This window comes from Geotrypetes seraphini, chromosome 6, assembly GCF_902459505.1.
Source record: "Geotrypetes seraphini chromosome 6, aGeoSer1.1, whole genome shotgun sequence".
Lineage (NCBI taxonomy): Eukaryota > Metazoa > Chordata > Amphibia > Gymnophiona > Dermophiidae > Geotrypetes > Geotrypetes seraphini.
The window spans coordinates 114,304,046-114,324,911 of NC_047089.1; the positions used below are offsets into that span (position 1 = coordinate 114,304,046).

Below are 20,866 nucleotides of genomic sequence, written 5' to 3' on the forward strand. Positions count from 1 at the left end.
TTGAAGGTCTGCCTGTCCCCCTTGAAGTCCTGTCCCCCCTTGAAGTCCTGTCCCCCCTTGAAGGTCTGCCTGTCCCCCTTGAAGTCTTGTCCCCCCTTGAAGTTTTGTCCCCTCTTGAAGTCCTGTCCCCCCTTGAAGGTCTGCCTGTCCCCCTTGAAGTCCTGTCCCCCCTTGAAGTCCTGTCCCCACCCTGAAAGCCTGATGCCCCCCACGACGTCCGATTCATCACCCAGAAGGACCGCTCGCACCCCCACCCTGAAGGACCGCTCGCACACCCCCCAGCTTCCCCCCCCCCCCCGCACGGAGAAGCTGCCTACCATTGTTTCCCGATGCCAGTGAGCCGTGCTGCTTCCTCTGCTGGCGGTCCCTCCCCTTCTCTGAGCGCTGCGCTGCTTCCTCTGCCGCGGTCCCGCCCCTTGTCTGACAGAGAAAGGGTGGGACCGCCGGCAGAGGGAGCAGCGCAGCGCAGGGCTCAGAGAAGGGGTGTGACCGCCGGCAGAGGAAGCTGCAGGGCTCACTGGCATCGGGAAACAACAGTAGGCAGCTTCTCCATGTGGGGGGGGAGGCTGGGGGTGTGAGCGGTCCTTCGGGATGGGGGTGCGAGCGGTCCTTCGGGGTGATGAATCGGACGTCGGGGGGGGGAACTATGTAAAAAAAAAAATTGTACAACGCGCTCACACATATAACACGCATGGTTATACTCGGTTTGTAAAATTGTGTATAACGCACGCGTTATATGCGTGAAAATACGGTACATAAAAGAAGTGTTGAATTTTTAAAAGAGAAAACCAGTTGGGATACAAATTTTTCAAATATTTGGGTCTTCAATAATGTTCTAAAATCAAGATAAGAAGAAGATCTTAACATAATTTTACTGAACCAACCATTCAATTTAGCAGCTTGAAAAGAGAGAGTTCTCTCCAGAAATCTTTTGTAACGACATAATTTAACAGAAGGAAATGTAAATAGGAACTTCATGATGCAGTATTCAATGCCCAGGAAAAGGATCTAGGTGTCATCTTTGAGGATACATTGAAGCCCTTAGCTCAGTGTGCAGCAGCGGCTAAGAAAGCAAATAGAATATTAGGAATTATCAGGAAAGGAATTGAAAACAAAGATGAAAATGTTATCACGCCTTTGTATCACTCTATGGTGCACCACACCTGGAATACTGTGTACAATTCTGGTCACCACAACTGAAAAAAATATAGCCTGAGAGTGTTTTCAGGATTCTGGCTTCTAGAAAAGATTTCACTAAGAAGTCTTATGCATTTAAATGATGTGGGATGGAATGGTGGGTATATTCATGAGCATCCGAGTATTGGAGCCTCCATGGGTCAGTCAAATTCAGTTGTGATACCATTGAGTGTAAGACAGATGTGGATTTTAGTTGAGTGAACAAGTTTTTGGATTGTCTGTCCAAGATATGGTCATATGGAATATTAAAGTCACCTGCAACAATTAAGGGGGAGAGGTTCGAGATCTTGAATTTTATTGATAAATTTGAGGAAGAGTTCAGGGGAGTCTGAGTTAAGAGCATAAATATTTACTAGCAATAGCTTGACATTGTGTAGTTTAATTTGTGCTATTATCTATCTACCTTCTGGGTCGATAAATTGTTGTAGGATTTGGACATTAAGTGATTTGTGAAATAAGATAGAAACTCCTCCTTTCCTACCCGTAGAGGGGGAGTCTAGAGGGGATTTAATACAGTTACAGTTTTTGATGAGGTGGGAGGAATCTGGTACATGGGTTTCTTGTAACATAATTATGCTAGGTGCAAATTTTTAAGATGAATTAAGACAGTTTTTCTTTTAATTGGATTTTTGAGACCATTTATATTCCAAGAGATAATGTTAACTGGAGGATGTATTGGATTAGTCATATAGACTGTGAGATAAGATACTGTTGGAGTTCCATGAGATTCGATATGCAAATGATGTGTGGTTATAGGACGTGTATGAGAGGAGTACTGATATTTGTAATGTACCTGTGAATTTCATAACGAACGGTATCCCTTTCTGGATCACAATGATTGGTTATGCTCTCTGGATCTCAAGGAGTCTTACACTCGCATACCAATCCCCACAGTGGTGTATCCAGTGCCTGGGCCCAGACCACCACATTGAGTCTTGTTCACGCTACTCCACACTTCAGAAGCATTTCATCAAAAATCATCTTCTTTAGCAGAAACAACTCTTTGGTACCATGGATGCATCACAGGTACCTTCGACACCATCCTAGTCCTCAACATCTAAGGCATCACCATCAGAGGTACCTGCTTCCATGTCGGTATCGCAGTCTAAGAAGATGGGAGGTCTTCAGCAGATATTGGACTTCAGAGCTCTCAACAAATTTCTCGTCAAAGGACTAAATCACATAGATCTTCTCCACAACTTTATGTCTACTTTGACCCGAACAAGTTGGGATATCCAGTTTCCAAGAGGACAATTTCCAACTGGTTGGCTACTTGCATCTCATTTTGTTATGCTCAGGCTGGGCTGCAACTGGAGGGCCGAGTCACAGCCCACAAAGTTAGAGCTATGGCAGCTTCAATAGCTTTCCTTAGATCTACTCCTATTGATGAAATATGCAAAGCTGCCACTTGGTCCTCTGTTCATACCTTCACTTCACATTATTGTCTGGAATCCTATTCCAGATGAGATGGCCCCTTTGGCCAAGCAGTATTACAACATTTATTTTCATTAACGCCAACACAGATATTCTTACAACCCACCCATCTCCCCTACATCAGGCGGGAAGGCACTCGCACATGAGCGGTGTGGTCAGTCGTAAACTTTCTAAAGTTCTTAAAGCTGCTTAAAATGAGATGTGTTGCTCTATTTGCTGTAGGGGTTGTCTGCTCATTGTTTTATTTTTGTTACTGCTACCATGAGACCAAACATAATGGGGCTAGGGACAGCAAAGGATGAGATTCAGATGCCAAACTCTTTTAAGGAATAAGGTTGCTCAGCTGCAGTGTCATCATAGTAATAAAAGTAGAATAAGGATATGTTGCTCAGGGGCTGCCAAAATTTAAGGAAGCTAAAGAGAAATGGTTTAGAGACAAAGGAAAACTCATTGGCCTGGATGCACTAAAGATACCGACTGGATCGCTCTTGGCCAATTCTCTGGCCGATTCTCTACGAGCGATCTAAGTTTGCATGCAAATGATTTGCACAGAGGTGCAAATCATTTGCATACAAACCCAACAGATCAATCGATCAGTGAGCAATTGACATATGCACAAAGCTCTAACAGCAGTGACCCCCCCTGCATTACCGACCCCTCCAACCATCCCCTCCCCTTTCCCCTTCCTCCCAAAAAAAGGAAGGAGGGATGCCCACTCCCTCCTCCCACTGGATGCTCAGCCAACCCTGCCCCCATACCGTTGGGAGCTGGAGGGGAAGCACAGTCCCTTCAGCTCTGAGTACCGCACATTGAAAATGACGGGCCTTCCCCTCTCCAGTGCTCCATGTGATGCACAAGAAGGAGCCTAAGGCCCTGATTGGCTCCTCAGGCATCTGAGCCAATCAGGGTCTTAGGCTCCTCCCTCTGTATCCCATGTGATGCACAGGGCATGGCCTAAGGTCTGACGTCTGAGCCTTAAGCATCTGAGCCAATCAGGGCCTTAGGCTCCTCCCTGTGCATTACATGGTGCACCAGAGAGGGAAAGGCCCATCATTTTTGATGGGCAGGACTAGGAGCTGAAGGGACCGTGCTTCCCTCCAACTCCCAATGTTTAACAAAGGTACGGGGGGTTGGGGGAACATCCAGTGAGGTGAGCATCCAGTAGGAGGTGAGTGGGCATCCCTCCTGCCTTTTTTTTTTCAGGAAAAAGGGGGAGGGGAGGGGAAGTTCAGGGAGGGGGGCCTCTGTTGGCAGGAGGGAGTGGGCATCCCTCCTGCCAATTTTCTTTCTTAGGGGAAGGATTCCCAGTGCTATATTCATCAGGGAGGGCTGTCATTGGTAGTGGAGGACTTTTATCTGTTTTTTTAATAGGAGAGATATTTTGCATGTGTTACACACACAAAATATCTGTGCCATTGAAAACAAATGAAAAAATCCAGTCAGGCCTGTCGGTAATACAGTTACCGACAAACTCCTTTCTTTTAATTTTTTGGGAATAGCCAAGCGATGTTAGTGCATCAATTGCTTGGCTAATTTGCATGGCTGGATCGGAAAATGGGCGATCGAGGGGAAAAACACACGATGGGCCGTTTTGTGAATCAGGTCGGTAAAAGCGATCATCACTAAAGCTGTGAAAACAGATGTAGCGATGATCACTGAATTTAGTGCATCTAGCCTATTGACTTTTCCATTCCTGAGGGTTCAACCCCAAACCCACCATATGAGATTAGGAATTTTGGCAGACATAAGCAACTCAGCTTTTAAAAAGACAAAGGGCCAGATTCTCAAAACAAAATCTGTCTTTATTGTGCTCGCTAAATAGGTTCCAGCTGATTTAGCGAGCATGTATTTTAACAGCGGATTATCAAAACGGCTTACCAAGGTCTTTTGTGAGCAAATGGGCTCTTCAATATTTAAACGAGCACTCAAGTTGATTTTAAAAATCTCTGAGCCATTCTCCAAGAGCGGTGTCAGCTTTTGGCCACAAAAATCAGTGACTGGTCCGGGGGTGCCGGTACAGTGCCAGCACTGTGAAAAACACATCTCTGGTGTGTGTTTTCACATGCAATTAAAAAAAAAAAACATATTGAAGTTTGTCAGGAGAGATACCCTCTCTCTTCTGCTGCGTCGCAGACAACCAACCCCCCTCAGCAGCGGGAGAGATGCCCACACTCTCCCACCAACACATATACACACCCTTCGTGCCTCCGATGACCTCTCCCATCTCCCCCTTACCTTGCTTTAGATGGCTGACCAAAGGGATGCCTTCTCTCTTCAGCCAGCTAGCCCGCCTCTTCAAAATGGTGGGTCTTCCTTTCCCCAGTGCATCCTGGAATGCACCAAGGAGGGGCCTGAGGCTCTGATTAGCCCAGTTTGTTTAAGGTCTATCTAATAAGGTCCCTATTTCTTTGCTTTTGACATGTTCCATCTCAATCAGCAGCAGGAGTGAAATGCTACTTTAAAGAGCAATGCTCTGCCACCATGCAGTTTAATTGCTTTGTGCCACCAATTATCTAGAGACTCACCAAGAAAGTTTGTTCTATAATTAGGAGTGCCTAGCTGATGTTAGCAGGAGAAAAAAGCTGACTGAGAAGAAGGGGTCACAGTAGATGCAAACAAGGAAAATTGCCAGTACAGTACAGCATTATTAAGCTTTGTGGTTAAACATTAGAAAACTTTAGCTCTAACAGGTACTCGTCTATTCTATATGTTAGAATATAAATGAGGAAGACAAAGACAAATTGTCCTAGAAAAAGAAGCATATTGTGAATGTGCTCACACTATATAGTTGGGAACTGGAATGTGTCCTTAACAATGAGAATGCAACAACTGGGTTTTCTTTTTCTGCCATTACTATGGGGCAGCTTGTAGACCTTCCACAATGGGACAAAATCTGTACAAATGTAAACATTTATTTTTATTTGGAAACTTGTTTCTGGCATAAGTAATCACAGACCACCTTACCTACCTTTTGTATGTCAACTTTGCTGTGAGTGATCTTTTGCATCAGTATGTGGAATTTAACAACAAATTGGGTTGGGGAAATACCGTGTTTCCCCGAAAATAAGCCGTAGCATGATTTTCGGGGTAGGTCTTAATATAAGCCCTACCCCCCAAAATAAGCCCTAGTCGCAGGCAGCAGCGCGCCCCCCCCCCATGCACCCCCCCCCCCCCGCCGACCCTTCCATCTCTCCCTCCCATCCAAACCCCAACCTGGTAACAAATGGCAGCGTCGGCAGCACAGGCTGCATTGCGGCCTGCCCTTCTCACACCCAGCCGTTCGGTGCCGCGTTGCTAATGACATTATCAGTGATGCAGCAGAAGAATGCCCAGACATGAGAAGGGCAGACCGCGATGTAGCCTATGCTGCTGTTTTTTTCCAGGTATTTTGGCCTGCGGTCAGGGTTTGGATGGGAGGGAGATAAGAAAGGGTCAGCATGGGGGTGTGGGGTGCACAGTGGTGGCATCGGGGAGGGGGGGATGGCAGAGATAGAAAGATGCTGCATTGGGATGGGAGAAAGGGAGGGATAGAAGCTTCAAGCGTTCTGCTGCACAAGTGTCCAAGTTTATTATGAAATTTGGTTTATCGCCTATTCAAAATTCTAAGCGATGTACAATTAATAAAAAATTACAGAGTTGGGAGAAACAGACATAACTAACAAAAACTAATTCTATTAAACATATTTAAAATTCAGCAAGGAATGGGAGGGATAGAAGCTGCAAGGGTTCTGCTGCACAAGGGGAGGGATAGAAGCTGCACAGGGGGATGGGTGAGAGGGGAGGAAAGATGCTGTACATGTGGGGGAGATAAAGGAAATAGGAATAATTGGGGTGGAGAAGAGGATGGGAGAGATGATCATTTTACATGAAAAAAATAAGACCTACCTGAAAATAAGACCTAGTGGCTTTTTTTGGCCCAAAATTAATGTAAGACAGTGTCTTATTTTGGGGGAAACATGGTAATAAACAGTAGCATTCAATCACTTATCTGGGGATGAATTTTAAGATGAGTGGAGCTCAAGTAATGCCCTTTAGGTATGACTGACATTGCAATGGAGCTCTGTGTTTTGTTTGCAAAATTTCAGAAGGTGTCAGGCCTCATTACAGTGCATAAAAATGTAGACTACCTTATAGAGGATAAATCCTTTTTAGATTGATCTGTTTAAATAGTATTTTTGAATCATATGTAAAAAAATGAATTGTTTTAGGTGAAGTATACACATGGGGAGATAATGATGAAGGACAGCTTGGAGATGGAACAACCAATGCCATCCAAAGACCACGATTGGTGGCTGCACTTCAGAGTAAAAAGATAAACAGAGTTGCTTGCGGTTCTGCTCACACTTTGGCCTGGTCTACCAGTAAACCTGCTAATGCAGGCAAGCTTCCTCTGCAGGTATGATTTTAGTTATGCTGAAAGACTTTGAAGTAAATTTCTTCCATTTTGATAACTTACAGAACCAGTATATGAGAGCTGCTTGAAAAGTAATGAGACTGCCTCTGTTTTTTTTCCAAGTAGACGTGGCAACTCTGGGCTGGTTCTTCTAAATCTCATACTTTTACATCAGTGTTTCTGAACTTGCAGTTGGACTGCCGTAGTCTTCATTGTTAGGTCACAGGTAATTGTTTGGTTTACCACCATATGCTTGCTGTAACATTTCAAGAGTTCCATTACCGCTCTTTCCAAATTGAATACAGAATTAAATCACACACCTCTGCCATTCTCTCACAGACATGTTTTCCTCATCTGCCATGACAAAATGTACATGTCTTTCCTCTCTCTGTGACCCAACTGCAGGTTCAGAAATGTTGATATATGAGTTTTACAAGAACTAGCACAGTGTTGCCATGTGTACTTCTTGGAAAGAAAAACAGAGGCAGTTGCATTACTTTTCAGTTATTAATGCGATATATTGACCCAGATAGGAACACCATTTTTTTCCATTTTTAAAGCTTTTAAACATATTTGACTCATTATATAATCTCAAATGGCAAACTATGGACTTGATTTACTAATATGAATTTACCGTATTTTTCGTTCCATAAGACACACCCTAGATATAGAGGAGGAAAACAAGAAAAAAAACCATTCTGAACCAAATTCTCCCTGCCAGGCTCTGCATCCTGCCCCCCCCCCCCTCCCTGCCAGGCTCTGTACCCTGCCACCCCCCTCTGGTGGTCTATTGGTAGGCCGGGGCAGGGCACAGAGCAGGCAGGCCTAGTGACAGGCGGGCAGGCAAGTCTAGTGGCCTAGTGACAGGTAGGTAGGCAGGCCTAGTGGCCTAGTGACAAGCAGGCAGGCCTAGTGGCCTAGTGACAAGCAGGCAGGCCTAGTGGCATCCCCCAGTACCTTAAATCATCCTCCCATACCCCCACGTGCCCCAGTACTTTAAATCATCCCCCATATACCTTAAATCATCCCCCCATCCCCATACATGCCCCTAGTACCTTAAATCATCCCCCATGTACCTTAAATCATCCCCCATACCTCCATGTGCCGCCAGTACCATAAATCATCCCCCCCATACAACCACATGCCCCCCAGTACTGATGTAGGCCGCTGTCCAGGCCTACCTCGGTAATGAGACCTCGAACACTATATACCGGTTTCAATAAGTATATACAGTGGTGCCTCACACAACGAACTTAATTCGTTCCAGGAGCAAGTTTGTTATGCGAAAAGTTCGTTATGTGAAACGCGTTTTCCCATAACAATACATGTTAAAAAAAATAATTCGTTCTGTAGCATAAAATATGCTAAGATGACATAAAAAAAGATAAATTTTTGGTTATTATTTTTATTTAGATACATCTAAAAACATAATTGTTTTTTAAAACAACACACATTTTTTAAATTTAAAGACAGACTAAGTAGAGTCTAATTTTACAGTGAGAGAGGGCAGAGTCTCAGCGGCAAAAACTGGGACTTAACTGTTCATTTTTTTTTTTTTTCTACCGTGTTTCCCCGATGATAAGGCAGGGCCATCAAATAAGACAGCCCCCCCTTTTTAGAAAAAAATGTAAAATAAGGCACCCCCCCGCAAATAAGCCACCCACCGATACCTGCGCTTACCCGAATCGGGTGGTACGGTGGGTGACTCCGTGTGGTCCCTGGCACCCCCAACACGATCGGGGCAAGAGGGAGCTCAAGCCCTCTTGCCCCCCCGACTCCCCGACACGATCGGGGCAAGAGGGAGCTCAAGCCCTCTTGCCCCCCCGACTCCCCGACACGATCGGGGCAAGAGGGAGCTCAAGCCCTCTTGCCCCCCCGACTCCCCGACACGATCGGGGCAAGAGGGAGCTCAAGTCCTCTTGCCCCTCCCCCGACTCCCCGACACGATCGGGGCAAGAGGGAGCTCAAGCCCTCTTGCCCCCCCGACTCCCCGACATGATCGGGGCAAGAGGGAGCTCAAGCCCTCTTGCCCCCCCGACTCCCCGACACGATCGGGGCAAAAGGGAGCCCAAGCCCTCTTGCCCCGCCGATTCCCCAACTCCCCGACAATATCGGGCCAGGAGGGAGCCCAAGTCCTCCTGGCCACGGCGACCCCCTAACCCCATCCTGCACTACATTACGGGCAGGAGGGATCCCAGGCCCTCCTGCCCTCGACGCAAACCCCCCCTCCCCCCAACGACCGCCCCCCCCCAAGAACCTCCGACCGCCCCCCCAGCCGACCCGCGACCCCCCTGGCCGACCCCCACGACACCCCCAACCCCCTTCCCCGTACCTTTCTGTAGTTGGCCGGACAGACGGGAGCCAAACCCGCCTGTCCGGCAGGCAGCCATCGACGGAATGAGGCCGGATTGGCCCATCCGTCCCAAAGCTCCGCCTACTGGTGGGGCCTAAGGCGCCTGGGCCAATTAGAATAGGCCCGGGAGCCTTAGGTCCCTCCTGGGGGCAGGGCCTGAGGCACATGGTCGGGTTGGGCCCATGTGCCTCAGGCCCCGCCCCCAGGAGGGACCTAAGGCTCCCGGGCCTATTCTGATTGGCCCAGGCGCCTTAGGCCCCACCAGTAGGCGGAGCTTTGGGACGGATGGGCCAATCCGGCCTCATTCCGTCGTTGGCTGCCTGCCGGACAGGCGGGTTTGGCTCCCGTCTGTCCGGCCAACTACAGAAAGGTACGGGGAAGGGGGTTGGGGGTGTCGTGGGGGTCGGCCAGGGGGGTCGCGGGTCGGCTGGGGGGGGCGGTCGTTGGGGGGAGGGGGGTTTGCGTCGAGGGCAGGAGGGCCTGGGATCCCTCCTGCCCGTAATGTAGTGCAGGGTGGGGTTAGGGGGTCGCCGTGGCCAGGAGGACTTGGGCTCCCTCCTGGCCCGATATTGTCGGGGAGTTGGGGAATCGGCGGGGCAAGAGGGCTTGGGCTCCTTTTTGCCCCGATCGTGTCGGGGAGTCGGGGGGGCAAGAGGGAGCCAGGCGGAGAGAGGGCAGTTAAGCGCAGTGCCTGCGCAGAAGGATGCAGCTCGGGCGACTTCGTTGTGTGAAACGAAGTTCGTTGTACGAATCAAGACATAAAGTTCGTTGTGCGCAGCGTGCGCTGTGCGAGGCGTCCGTTGTGTGAGGCACCACTGTATTTATTTAGCTAATCAATAACAGCTTACAGGAATAAATCATTTAGTATATAGCGTAACAGAAGGTGATCTCTAGGCCTAGAGGTCCTCTGATGTCTGTTCTGACCTCTCCCTTCTAAAGGCCTGGTTTTTATACATTTCTTAGTGGCCAACACCACGTTGGTTTACATCACATGATATATCCTTATTGGGTATTTACTTATGCATTACTGCCTAACTACATTCATTTATTGGCTATTCTCATCTACGTCATGTTATATGTCCACTCTGTTTTCCGTAAAAACCTACCTTTTCCCCGAAATGCCTGTTTCCCCACCATATTAGTATTTCCGAGCACAAGCCCCCCTCCCAACTTTAAACATCTCTGATACTTTCTATTAGATGATATTTCTTATGAATTCTTTCTTCTGAGAATTCTGTCTTCTGACCATGGTCTGTTTATCTCTTTATGATATCTGGCTGGGTGGGCCTTGGTGTAAAACCACAGCTTGCCCACAGCCTCAGGACCTGTTGCTTTTTCTCTATTTTTATTTCTACAGTAGCTAATTGAACTCATAAAACAGCGTATTTCTCCATCTTTGCATGCTCTTCAGTTAATGGTGAAATATCTTTCCATAGTTAATCTACTGTTTCCATCATCTGCAGAGACAGATAAGGTAAATTTCAGTTGCAGGGGGTGAGGGCAGTTTGTTCTGTAAAGAGAAAAGTGATCTTTGTCTTTATCCCATCCCCCTTCACCTGGCTTGCTAATGTCAGGACTTACCGGGATGTATCCATGCTTTATTCTCTCTCATCCCCTCTTCAAAGCCCCTCCAGGTGGCTTTGACCCCTGTTCATTCGGTGAGGAGTTAGTTTGTATCAGAAACTGTACATTATGGGCCCAGGGCTATGTGCTAGGAACTGCATATGGTAAAGGAAAGAGACAAGTGCCCACCCTTACTACGCTACCGAGGACAGAGCAATATAACATGTTGCAGTGTACTTATTGCATATAATACTAGGCTAAGCAGTCAATGATTTAGATATTGTGCGAAGCAGAAATTATATGGGCATTTAAGCTTCAAATAAATGACTTATACCTTTAGGGTTAGACTGCTGTGTTGGAAACATCAGCATAGATTACTGATGTAGTGGGGATAAGTGGTGACTCGTGGGAGGGGAAATCAGCTGCTGGTGTTTCATAGGGAGGTACATTAAAATCAGCCAAATCAAGATTATCAAAAATGTTGTGTATGGGTCTGTGTAGGGGTCTCTATTTCAACATTTGGGATAGTTCGGGCAACCAGGCATCTGCAGGGGTTCATAATTTAACCTGATACATTTTAATATATTATCTCTTTATGGCTTCATCCTGTTATGAGCATACTACATCCAAAAGGGATGGAGGGATAAATTAACAAGTTAGATTATTTCCATGCTCTTCCAAAACAGCTGGGATCGGTGCAGACTCGGCTGGGTCCAGACGCCAGGGGTGAAAGTCCAGGTAACCACATCAAATCTTACGTCATCATCCTTCAGCTGGGCTCATCACTTCTTCTTCACTGCTGTTCTCCTCAGCTTAGCAGCAAGAAAGGGAATGGAAAGAATCCAACTGGAGGGGAAAATAACTAGGGAGCTATTGTGGGAGTCAAAACAGGATGAAAATGCATAAAGTCACAAACTAGAAAAACACATGAATCTTGCAATAGGGCTGTTAGAAATAATTATCAACACATGAAAATATATATATGTACTAATACTGCATGAGTCCATAAAAGTGTTAAAGTGCAAATTAATAAGTCCATAATTAAAGCTGTAGAAGTTCAAGGTCATAAAGGTCATCCCGTCTTTGGTAGCAACAGTCAGGAAGTCTTTGCTGGTAAGTCTAGGCATTTATCCAGTTTCTTCTCCGGTAGCAAGATCCTTCCGTTGGGGCTCATCCGTCATCGGGGTTTCATACGGTCGAAAATCTTTCTTCCAGCGATGATATTTCAAATAGCATTAGTCCATAATTATGCAAATAAGTCATTAATAGACATTAAAAGGATGTAAACAGGATTCTCATGTAGCATACAGCTTCCTCTGATAGGCAATTGTCTTTGTGAAGTGATCCATAATTAATAAGGCAAAAATATCTGTACTGTATATATCATTTAACTTGTTTCCAACAATACCTGAGCAATATTACTAACAGGATAAGTACAGCGTTAAAAGATGACATACAAAAGAAAACAAAAACTTATCTGCTTTAATTCAGATAGGCTAAGGTCTAATATATGTATTGGCTGAATTATATTTGTCAGCCTAAGGGAGTTAAAGTTACAATGGCATATGATGTTCAAAGGACAGGAGTAATATGCTAAACATAAATATGAATTAGCAAAGAGTCAAACCCAAGCAAAAGGATGGCTAAGCTATAGCCTTAAACATATTAACACATAGGTTATATTGAAACATACTAAAATAAAGAGGATAAACCCTAAAAATTACAATAAAATAGGATTTATGGGAGAAATGTCCTTCCCATGGGATTCTATCAAATCATGGGTTCAATTTTGTTTCTTTCACTAATATTCTGAATGTCAATCAGCAAAAAAGACCTAAACTACAGTATTTTGAATTCCAATCAATAGGACTGGATATTTCCTTCACCAACTTATTAGAAAAGTTCTTAAACAACAGTTAGAACCATTTTTTTTTTTTTTTTTTTAATAAAGCCAAACGCTAATTGCATTGTGTTAAACCAAAAAGTATTTCTGTGTGTATCAGAGAATATGTAAGAAAAAGAAGAAGTAACATTTCTTTTACAAGTTCCAAGAAAAGGCAGAGAGAGAAAGACTGCTAGAAGCTTGTTTTTTGTCCGAAACTGTTATGATAAGTAAAGGAACAATAGTTTCCCTTTTATATTGCTACTTATATTGAGTACTCGTAACTGGAAATCTAGCAAAGTCATAGTTGTTTAGCTCATAATATATTACATTAAGGGAAAAAACCAAACAGAACAATACACATTGCTTAAAGCTAGACAAATAATTTTCCTAACAAGAAGTGAACAACCTTTAATGGGTTAACATGTTGAAACACTCAAAAACTTGTCTTAGGACTTAAGAAATAAAAAGCAGAAGTTATTCTCACTTCGGTATGTTAGCACAACATCAATTAATATTACCATTTGGGATAGAAGCGGATCATAAGAACCCTATGCAATATGTTCCAGTTATTGTAGAGACATGAATAATGAAAAAACAAAAAGAAAATAGCAACTGATAATTTCAAGTTAAAGAAATAGAGCACTACATTTCCCAGTGTCCTTAAACATAGAAACATCAACCAGGAAGTAGCTCGGTATGTTTGTGTAACGGAAAAAAGAAGAAGAAGCATAACTCATTTCTTAAACTTTGATCACAGACAAAGAATAAGGTTTGAAATCGTTGTGGTGAGTAGTAAAAAAATTAAATCTTCTTTCATTATATTGGTAATTATAGTGAGCGCTCATAAATGGAAATCCACTCGTATTTCCATAAACACTGAAGTTGACACAGTTGACAAGTTGAAAAATAGACAGACATTAATTGCTAGCAAATATCAAGGTAGTGCCCCTCTTGTATAATTTTTTCCTATTTAGAGTATTAGCAAGTGCACTGTAGTTTTTCCTAACTCTAGAAAACAAATGATCGTTAGTAATGGGAAAAAGTGAGGTGATGGGAAACGCCCATAATAAAAATCCCAGACCTAGAAAGATAAAGGGTGTGTTTATTTTTACATTGTCAGTTATACTTAATGCCTGTCAGTTATTTGGTTAGACATAATCACTTGTCACGAATCCTTCCTATTTACGTACACTATCTCTATATATTCCCTTCATTGCCAATCTAACATAACACTTTCTATTGAAAACGATAGTGATCCAAATCATTTCTGTAATTTTGTTCTTCTCTTTCTCAAAAACAATCCTTTCTAATCCAGCAAACTTATATGAAATAAATAATTGTTTAATGAAAGCTTATGGTAACATTGAAACACAGTTAAAATATATACTTCCTCTTTCAGTCTCATTCACTCTCATCCCCCTCACCCCCCCAATTTTTTTTTTTTTTTTTCTCTCTGGTTCGTGACCACAAAAGAACAGGAAACAAAAACTCACGAGAGCAATGCTTTCGCTGTCTCACAAAGCGCCATATGTTACACAGGTCAGTACACAAGCGACAGCTAGCATAAACGGAAGAATAAAGGAAGCCTGTAGACAGCATGACAAGCTGAAAATATTACAGTAAAACACAGACTCAGAGCTATGCCAAGGCTAGAAGACCCCTCTTGTTAGTAGCAAAGAAATAAACCCAGAAAAACAGAACGAATAAGCCAAAACCCATACAAAATAGTGGCCACACATGATAATACTATTTACACTAATAAAATCCATAAAGACAACATATCAAGCGTAAATAAAGAAAGCTGGGCAAGGTAGGATGGTATGTCCATGAAATCAACGTCATAAGCAAGCAGTATGGTGACATCAGAAGGGCTATGTAACACAAAGCACAATGCAGAGAAGAGGTGTATACTTTCGGCTCAACAATGGTAGGAAATATGGGGGCAAAAGGAGGAACAGGATTGTCTAAGCAACAGCGTAACAGCTTAACAGAAGATCAAGAGGTAACAGACAAGAGAAAGAGAAGCTAGGGCTAGGGGCACAAGACAAATAACTCTGGCTAGCACTGGCAGCCAGAGAAGTATAAGACAAGGGGATTCCTAAGGTCAGCAAGAGCAGGGGGAGAAATCAGACACAGCGGGCTCCGAGACAAAAACACTACTTAAGCACAGTTTCCTGGAAAGTGGGGGAAGGTGGGGAACGGGGTGCATTGCTGTTGAATAGTTTCACAGATACCATCTAATGCCTGAGAGATAGTGGCCCACGGGACAGGGGAGTAACGACCAGTATGTGTTGTAAAAGTGCGATCTGCCTGCCATTGCACTTGGTGTGCAAAGGGAGGTAGAGAGACAGGGTAAGGGTTAGGAGTATACGCTAGGGAGAAAAGGGGCAGTTGCCAGTGTCAGAGAGTGATACAAACGGGAGGACTGAGACGCTAGCAGCAAAAGCGGAGAAGCAGGAGAAGAAGGGGGTGGGAGACTGCAGGAGCAGGCAACATGGGAGAGATAAACAATATATCCAACTACAAAGTGTACAAACTAATGAGTCTAAAAATAAAACTAATAAGAATACTTACAAAATGATGCAATGTGATCACAGAAGAGCAGGTACCTTCGTAGCAATAACTCAGGTGTGGCCAGAGACCACAGAAACAGCATAACCACCAGTCAAAGCTGATTCAACAGTCACACCATAACAGTGATAGTTTGATATAGCAGAGGAAATGTCAGGCTTGGCCCAAGACCACAAGAAATAAAGAAAATAATTTAACCAGCAATCGAATCAGTGTCTGTACCCAAAAAAGAAAAATTTAAGGAGAGTAAAAAGAAGGCATATAACGGAAGTGTTAGTGGGTGACAACACAGCTCCGCTGAGACTATACCTAAACACCGGCTACCCGACCCGCCAGTAATTGATCAACTATTAATTACCTACGTACGTATATCGACTACACCCTGCACTATTGACTGACTAAGCTATCGGCTGACTACACGACCCGTCAACAAGCAAATATATCTTAAACCCTAAGCTATTGACTACCTAAGCTATCGGTGGACTACTCGACCCGTCCGTAAGCAAATATATACTAAAACCTAAGCTATTGACTACCTAAGCTATCGGCGGACTACTCGACCCGTCCGCAAGCAAATATATATACTAAAACCCATGAACTAATGACTATCTAAGTTATCGGCGGACTACTCGACCTGTCCGCAAGCAAATATATCCTAAAACCTATGAACTATTGACTCCCTACCACCGGTCAGTCCGACTGACTACCCAACGTGCTATACAGGACCCGAATTGACGTGAACTCCTGCTCCAGGGTCCGGGATCGTCCAAAGTTGACGCCACAGGGCCTGCGTAACGACAAACAAACAGGATTAGTAAGAAAAGAGAAAGCAGTGTTTAAGACAGACCACATTTCATTGCTGGCTTTAAACTAGAAAAAGAAAGAAAAAACCGCATAAAAGGGGAAGTAAAATAACACAGCAAATCTGCAAGAAAATAAGGAAGTTTAGGTAGAGACACTGCATAAGTACAAGCAGGCAACCCAGAAACACACTTTTGGCCAAAAGTAATGGAGAGGCAATCTGACAAGCAGAGTATAGGCCTGCAATCCAGTGAGGTCTCTAAAGGGGCATGTTCCCTTTTTCACGTCGGGGTCACCACTGATGTAGGCCGCTGTCCAGGCCTACCTCGGTAATGAGACCTCGAACACTATATACCGGTTTCAATAAGTATATATTTATTTAGCTAATCAATAACAGCTTACAGGAATAAATCATTTAGTATATAGCGTAACAGAAGGTGATCTCTAGGCCTAGAGGTCCTCTGATGTCTGTTCTGACCTCTCCCTTCTAAAGGCCTGGTTTTTATACATTTCTTAGTGGCCAACACCACTTTGGTTTACATCACATGATATATCCTTATTGGCTATTTACTTATGCATTACTGCCTAACTACATTCATTTATTGGCTATTCTCATCTACGTCATGTTATATGTCCACTCTGTTTTCCGTAAAAACCTACCTTTTCCCCAAAATGCCTGTTTCCCCACCATATTAGTATTTCCGAGCACAAGCCCCCCTCCCAACTTTAAACATCTCTGATACTTTCTATTAGATGATATTTCTTATGAATTCTTTCTTCTGAGAATTCTGTCTTCTGACCATGGTCTGTTTATCTCTTTATGATATCTGGCTGGGTGGGCCTTGGTGTAAAACCACAGCTAGCCCACAGCCTCAGGACCTGTTGCTTTTTCTCCATTTTTATTTCTACAGTAGCTAATTGAACTCATAAAACAGCGTATTTCTCCATCTTTGCATGCTCTTCAGTTAATGGTGAAATATCTTTCCATAGTTAATCTACTGTTTCCATCATCTGCAGAGACAGATAAGGTAGATTTCAGTTGCAGGGGGTGAGGGCAGTTTGTTCTGTAAAGAGAAAAGTGATCTTTGTCTTTATCCCATCCCCCTTCACCTGGCTTGCTAATGTCAGGACTTACCGGGATGTATCCATGCTTTATTCTCTCTCAGTACCTTAAATCATCCCCCATACCACATGCCCCCCCAGTACCATAAATCATCCCCCATGTACCCCCCAGTACCTTTTTAATCATCCCCCCGTACCTTTAATCATACCCCCTCGGTACTTTTTTAAATTCCTCCCATCTTTCCCAGCCAGCGGTGCACAGGCCAGAAATGCAGAGATCAGAAGCAAGTCCTATTCACTCCTGCCTGGGCCCGCGCCGATCTCCGAATGGCTGTAGTCAGTTCTCGCGAGTCCCGCGAGAGCTGACTGCAGCCATTCGGAGATTGGCGCAGGCCCAGGCAGGAGCGCGGAGGGCTTGCTCTTGATCTCTGCGCTTCTGGCTAGGAAATTTGCTAGACCACCAGGTACGACGGCAGCGAGCGGGCGGACAGGATTAAAATTGCAGCAGTGGGCGGGGGGGTTTCAATAAGCGGCGGCAGCGGGGGTGTTTTTAAAAAAATATGCTGCGGCAGGGGGTGTTAAAATATGTAGCAGCGGCGGGGGTGGTAGTTTAAAAATATGCAATGGCAGCAGCAGCAGGGTTAAATTTGTATCTTCGCTTCATAAGACGCACTTACTTTCCACCCCCTTTTTGGGGGTGGAAAAAGTGTGTTTTATGGAGCGAAAAGTATGGTAATATGTGTTCCAGCGCAATAAGTGAGTCATTCTAGACAAGCAACAAAAAAGAAGAAATCCAACCAAATCTGCAAGAAAACCACCAAAACAGGAAAACCAAACATGCAGACAAAAATTTATTGTACCAAGGTTAAAATGCAGTGATATAAAAACCTTTTTACCAACCAAGAGACCCAACACGGTCCATGTTTCGGACAACACGCCTTCGTCAGGGGTCCTAATAAATATAAATACAATATTGAAATGATATAGACAAAATTAAAAAGCTAAGTGAAATAAAGTAATGGTGTTGTCATGCCATGCCTGAAGAGAATGTGATAATGTGACATAAAAGATATATATTGGGGGACCACAGTGCAAAATAAAAAAATGATAATAATGATATACTAAACACAGGGAAAGAGACATGCAGTGAACAAAATATTAAGAACATAAGAACTGCCATCTCCGGATCAGACCCATGGTCCATCGAGTCCGGCGATCCGCACACGCGGAGGCCCAGTCAGGTATACACCTGATGTAGTTTTAGTCACCCATATCCCTCTATGCCTCTCGTAAGGAGATGTGCATCTAATTTGCCTTTGAATCCTAGCACAGTGGATTCCTTAATAACCTCCTTTGGGAGAGCATTCCAGGCGTCTACCACTTGCTGTGTAAAGCAGAACTTCCTGGCATTTGTCCTGGACTTGTCCCCCCTTAGCTTCAAACCATGTCCTCTTGTCCGTGTCGTGTTTGACAATGTAAATAATTTATTTTCCTGCTCTATTTTATCGATGCCTTTCAGCATTTTGAACGTCTCGATCATGTCCCCTCGCAGCCTCCTCTTCTCAAGGGAGAACAGTCCCAGTTTCTTGAGTCGTTCCTCATATTCCAAGTTCTCCATACCTCTTATTAGCTTCGTTGCTCGTCTCTGCACCCTCTCCAGCAGTTTTATATCCTTCTTTAGGTGGAGAGACCAATGTTGGACACAGTATTCCAAGTGTGGTCTGACCATTGCTCTATAAAGCGGCATTATGACTTTCTCCGATCTACTCGTGATTCCTTTCTTTATCATGCCTAACATTCTGTTTGCTTTCTTTGCCGCTGCCGCGCATTGTGCCGACGGCTTCAGGGTCCTATCTATCAGTACACCCAGGTCCTTTTCTTGTTCGCTCTTACCCAGAGTTGCGCCTGACATTCTATACTCGTGTTCCTTATTCTTGCTACCTAAATGCATTACTTTGCATTTCTCCACGTTGAACTTCATCTGCCATTGCTCTGCCCATTTCTCTAACTGATACAAGTCGCTCTGGAGTTCCTCGCTATCCTCCTGCGATCTGATTGCCCGGCATAGCTTTGTGTCGTTTGCAAACTTAATGATCTCACTGGATACTCCTTCTTCCAGGTCATTTATGTAAATATTAAATAGGATCGGCCCAAGAACCGAGCCCTGGGGCACACCACTAGTCACTTTCTCCCAGTCTGAGAACTTCCCATTTATGCCCACTCTCTGCTTTCTGTTTTCCAGCCATTTGCCTATCCACCTGTGTATATCTCCCTCTATTCCATGGCTTTGTAGTTTCCTGAGAAGTCTTTCATGTGGAACTTTATCGAACGCCTTCTGGAAGTCCAAATATATTATGTCCACCGGCATTCCACTATCAATTTGCATGTTCACGGTCTCAAAAAATTGAAGTAAATTCGTTAAACATGATTTCCCTTTCCTGAACCCATGTTGACTGGGTTTCATCAAGTCGTGTGTATCTAGGTGCCGGACTATGCTATCCTTGATCAGTGCTTCAACCATCTTTCCAGGGACAGACGTAAGGCTCACAGGTCTGTAGTTGCCCGGTTCCCCTCTCGATCCTTTTTTGAAAATTGGCGTGACGTTCGCTATCTTCCAGTCTTCTGGTATCTGTCCAGTTCTGATTGTCAGATTGGCAAGTTTTTGCAATAGCTCTCCGATTTCAACCTTCAATTCCTTTAAAACTCTCGGGTGAATTCCATCTGGTCCAGGGGATTTGTCACTTTTAAGTTTGTCAATCTGGTAGTATATCTGGTCCAACTCCACTTCAACTGTGGTGAGGCTGTCTTCTATTACTCCACTAAACACTTTCACTGCTTCTGGTATTTTTGCGGTATCCTCCTCCGTAAAGACGGACGCAAAGAAGGAATTTAGTTTGTCTGCAATTTGTTTATCCTCTTTGATGTACCCTTTTCTTCCCTGGTCGTCCAGGGGTCCCACCGCCTCTTTTGTGGGTTTTTTCCCTTTCACGTATCTAAAGAAGGGTTTGAAGTTTTTGGCCTCTTGCGCTATTTTTTTCCTCATAGTCCTTTTTGGCCTCCCTCACCGCCTTGTGACATTTCTTCTGATCATCTTTATGTTTTTTCCATGCTTCGGTTGTTTTCATGTGTTTCCATTTTTTGAAAGAGTCCTTCTTTTCTTTTATGGCTTCCCTCACCTGTCTGGTATTAATAAAAGATAGAGGTAAAAACAAGAACAGAAAAACGTGACACAGGAGCAACAAGTGAATCTCTGTTTAAAGAGGTGCCAATTTGTAATAAGTAATAATAAATCATGAAACACCCATAAACGTTGGTTTGTGATGAGAGGTGCCCTCTTATTTACCATGGTAAATAAGGTATAAAATATACCGCAAAAAATGAAGATAACAACTATTATAAAAGACATAAAACATAATATCATATAAATATATGGCCTATAGTTAAAATGAAACCTCTTTAATAAAATCAAAATATACTGTAAAAAATGAAGGCAACAGCTATCATGAAAAGCATAAAACATAACATTATATAAAATGTGTGACCTACAGTTAAAATAATATTTTTTTTGAATAAAATCACAATCATAAGGTCATGTAATATAATGAAA

General features: G+C 43.9%; 1 protein-coding gene across 1 annotated transcript in view; it reads left to right on the plus strand.

Moving 5' to 3' along the window:
• HERC2 (HECT and RLD domain containing E3 ubiquitin protein ligase 2) overlaps positions 1 to 20,866 on the plus strand; it is a 3,346,202-nt gene that overhangs the window by 3,029,500 nt on the left and 295,836 nt on the right. Inside the window, 1 exon segment of the mRNA XM_033948978.1 lies at positions 6,840 to 7,027. Coding sequence (XP_033804869.1) covers positions 6,840 to 7,027 — 188 coding nt within the window.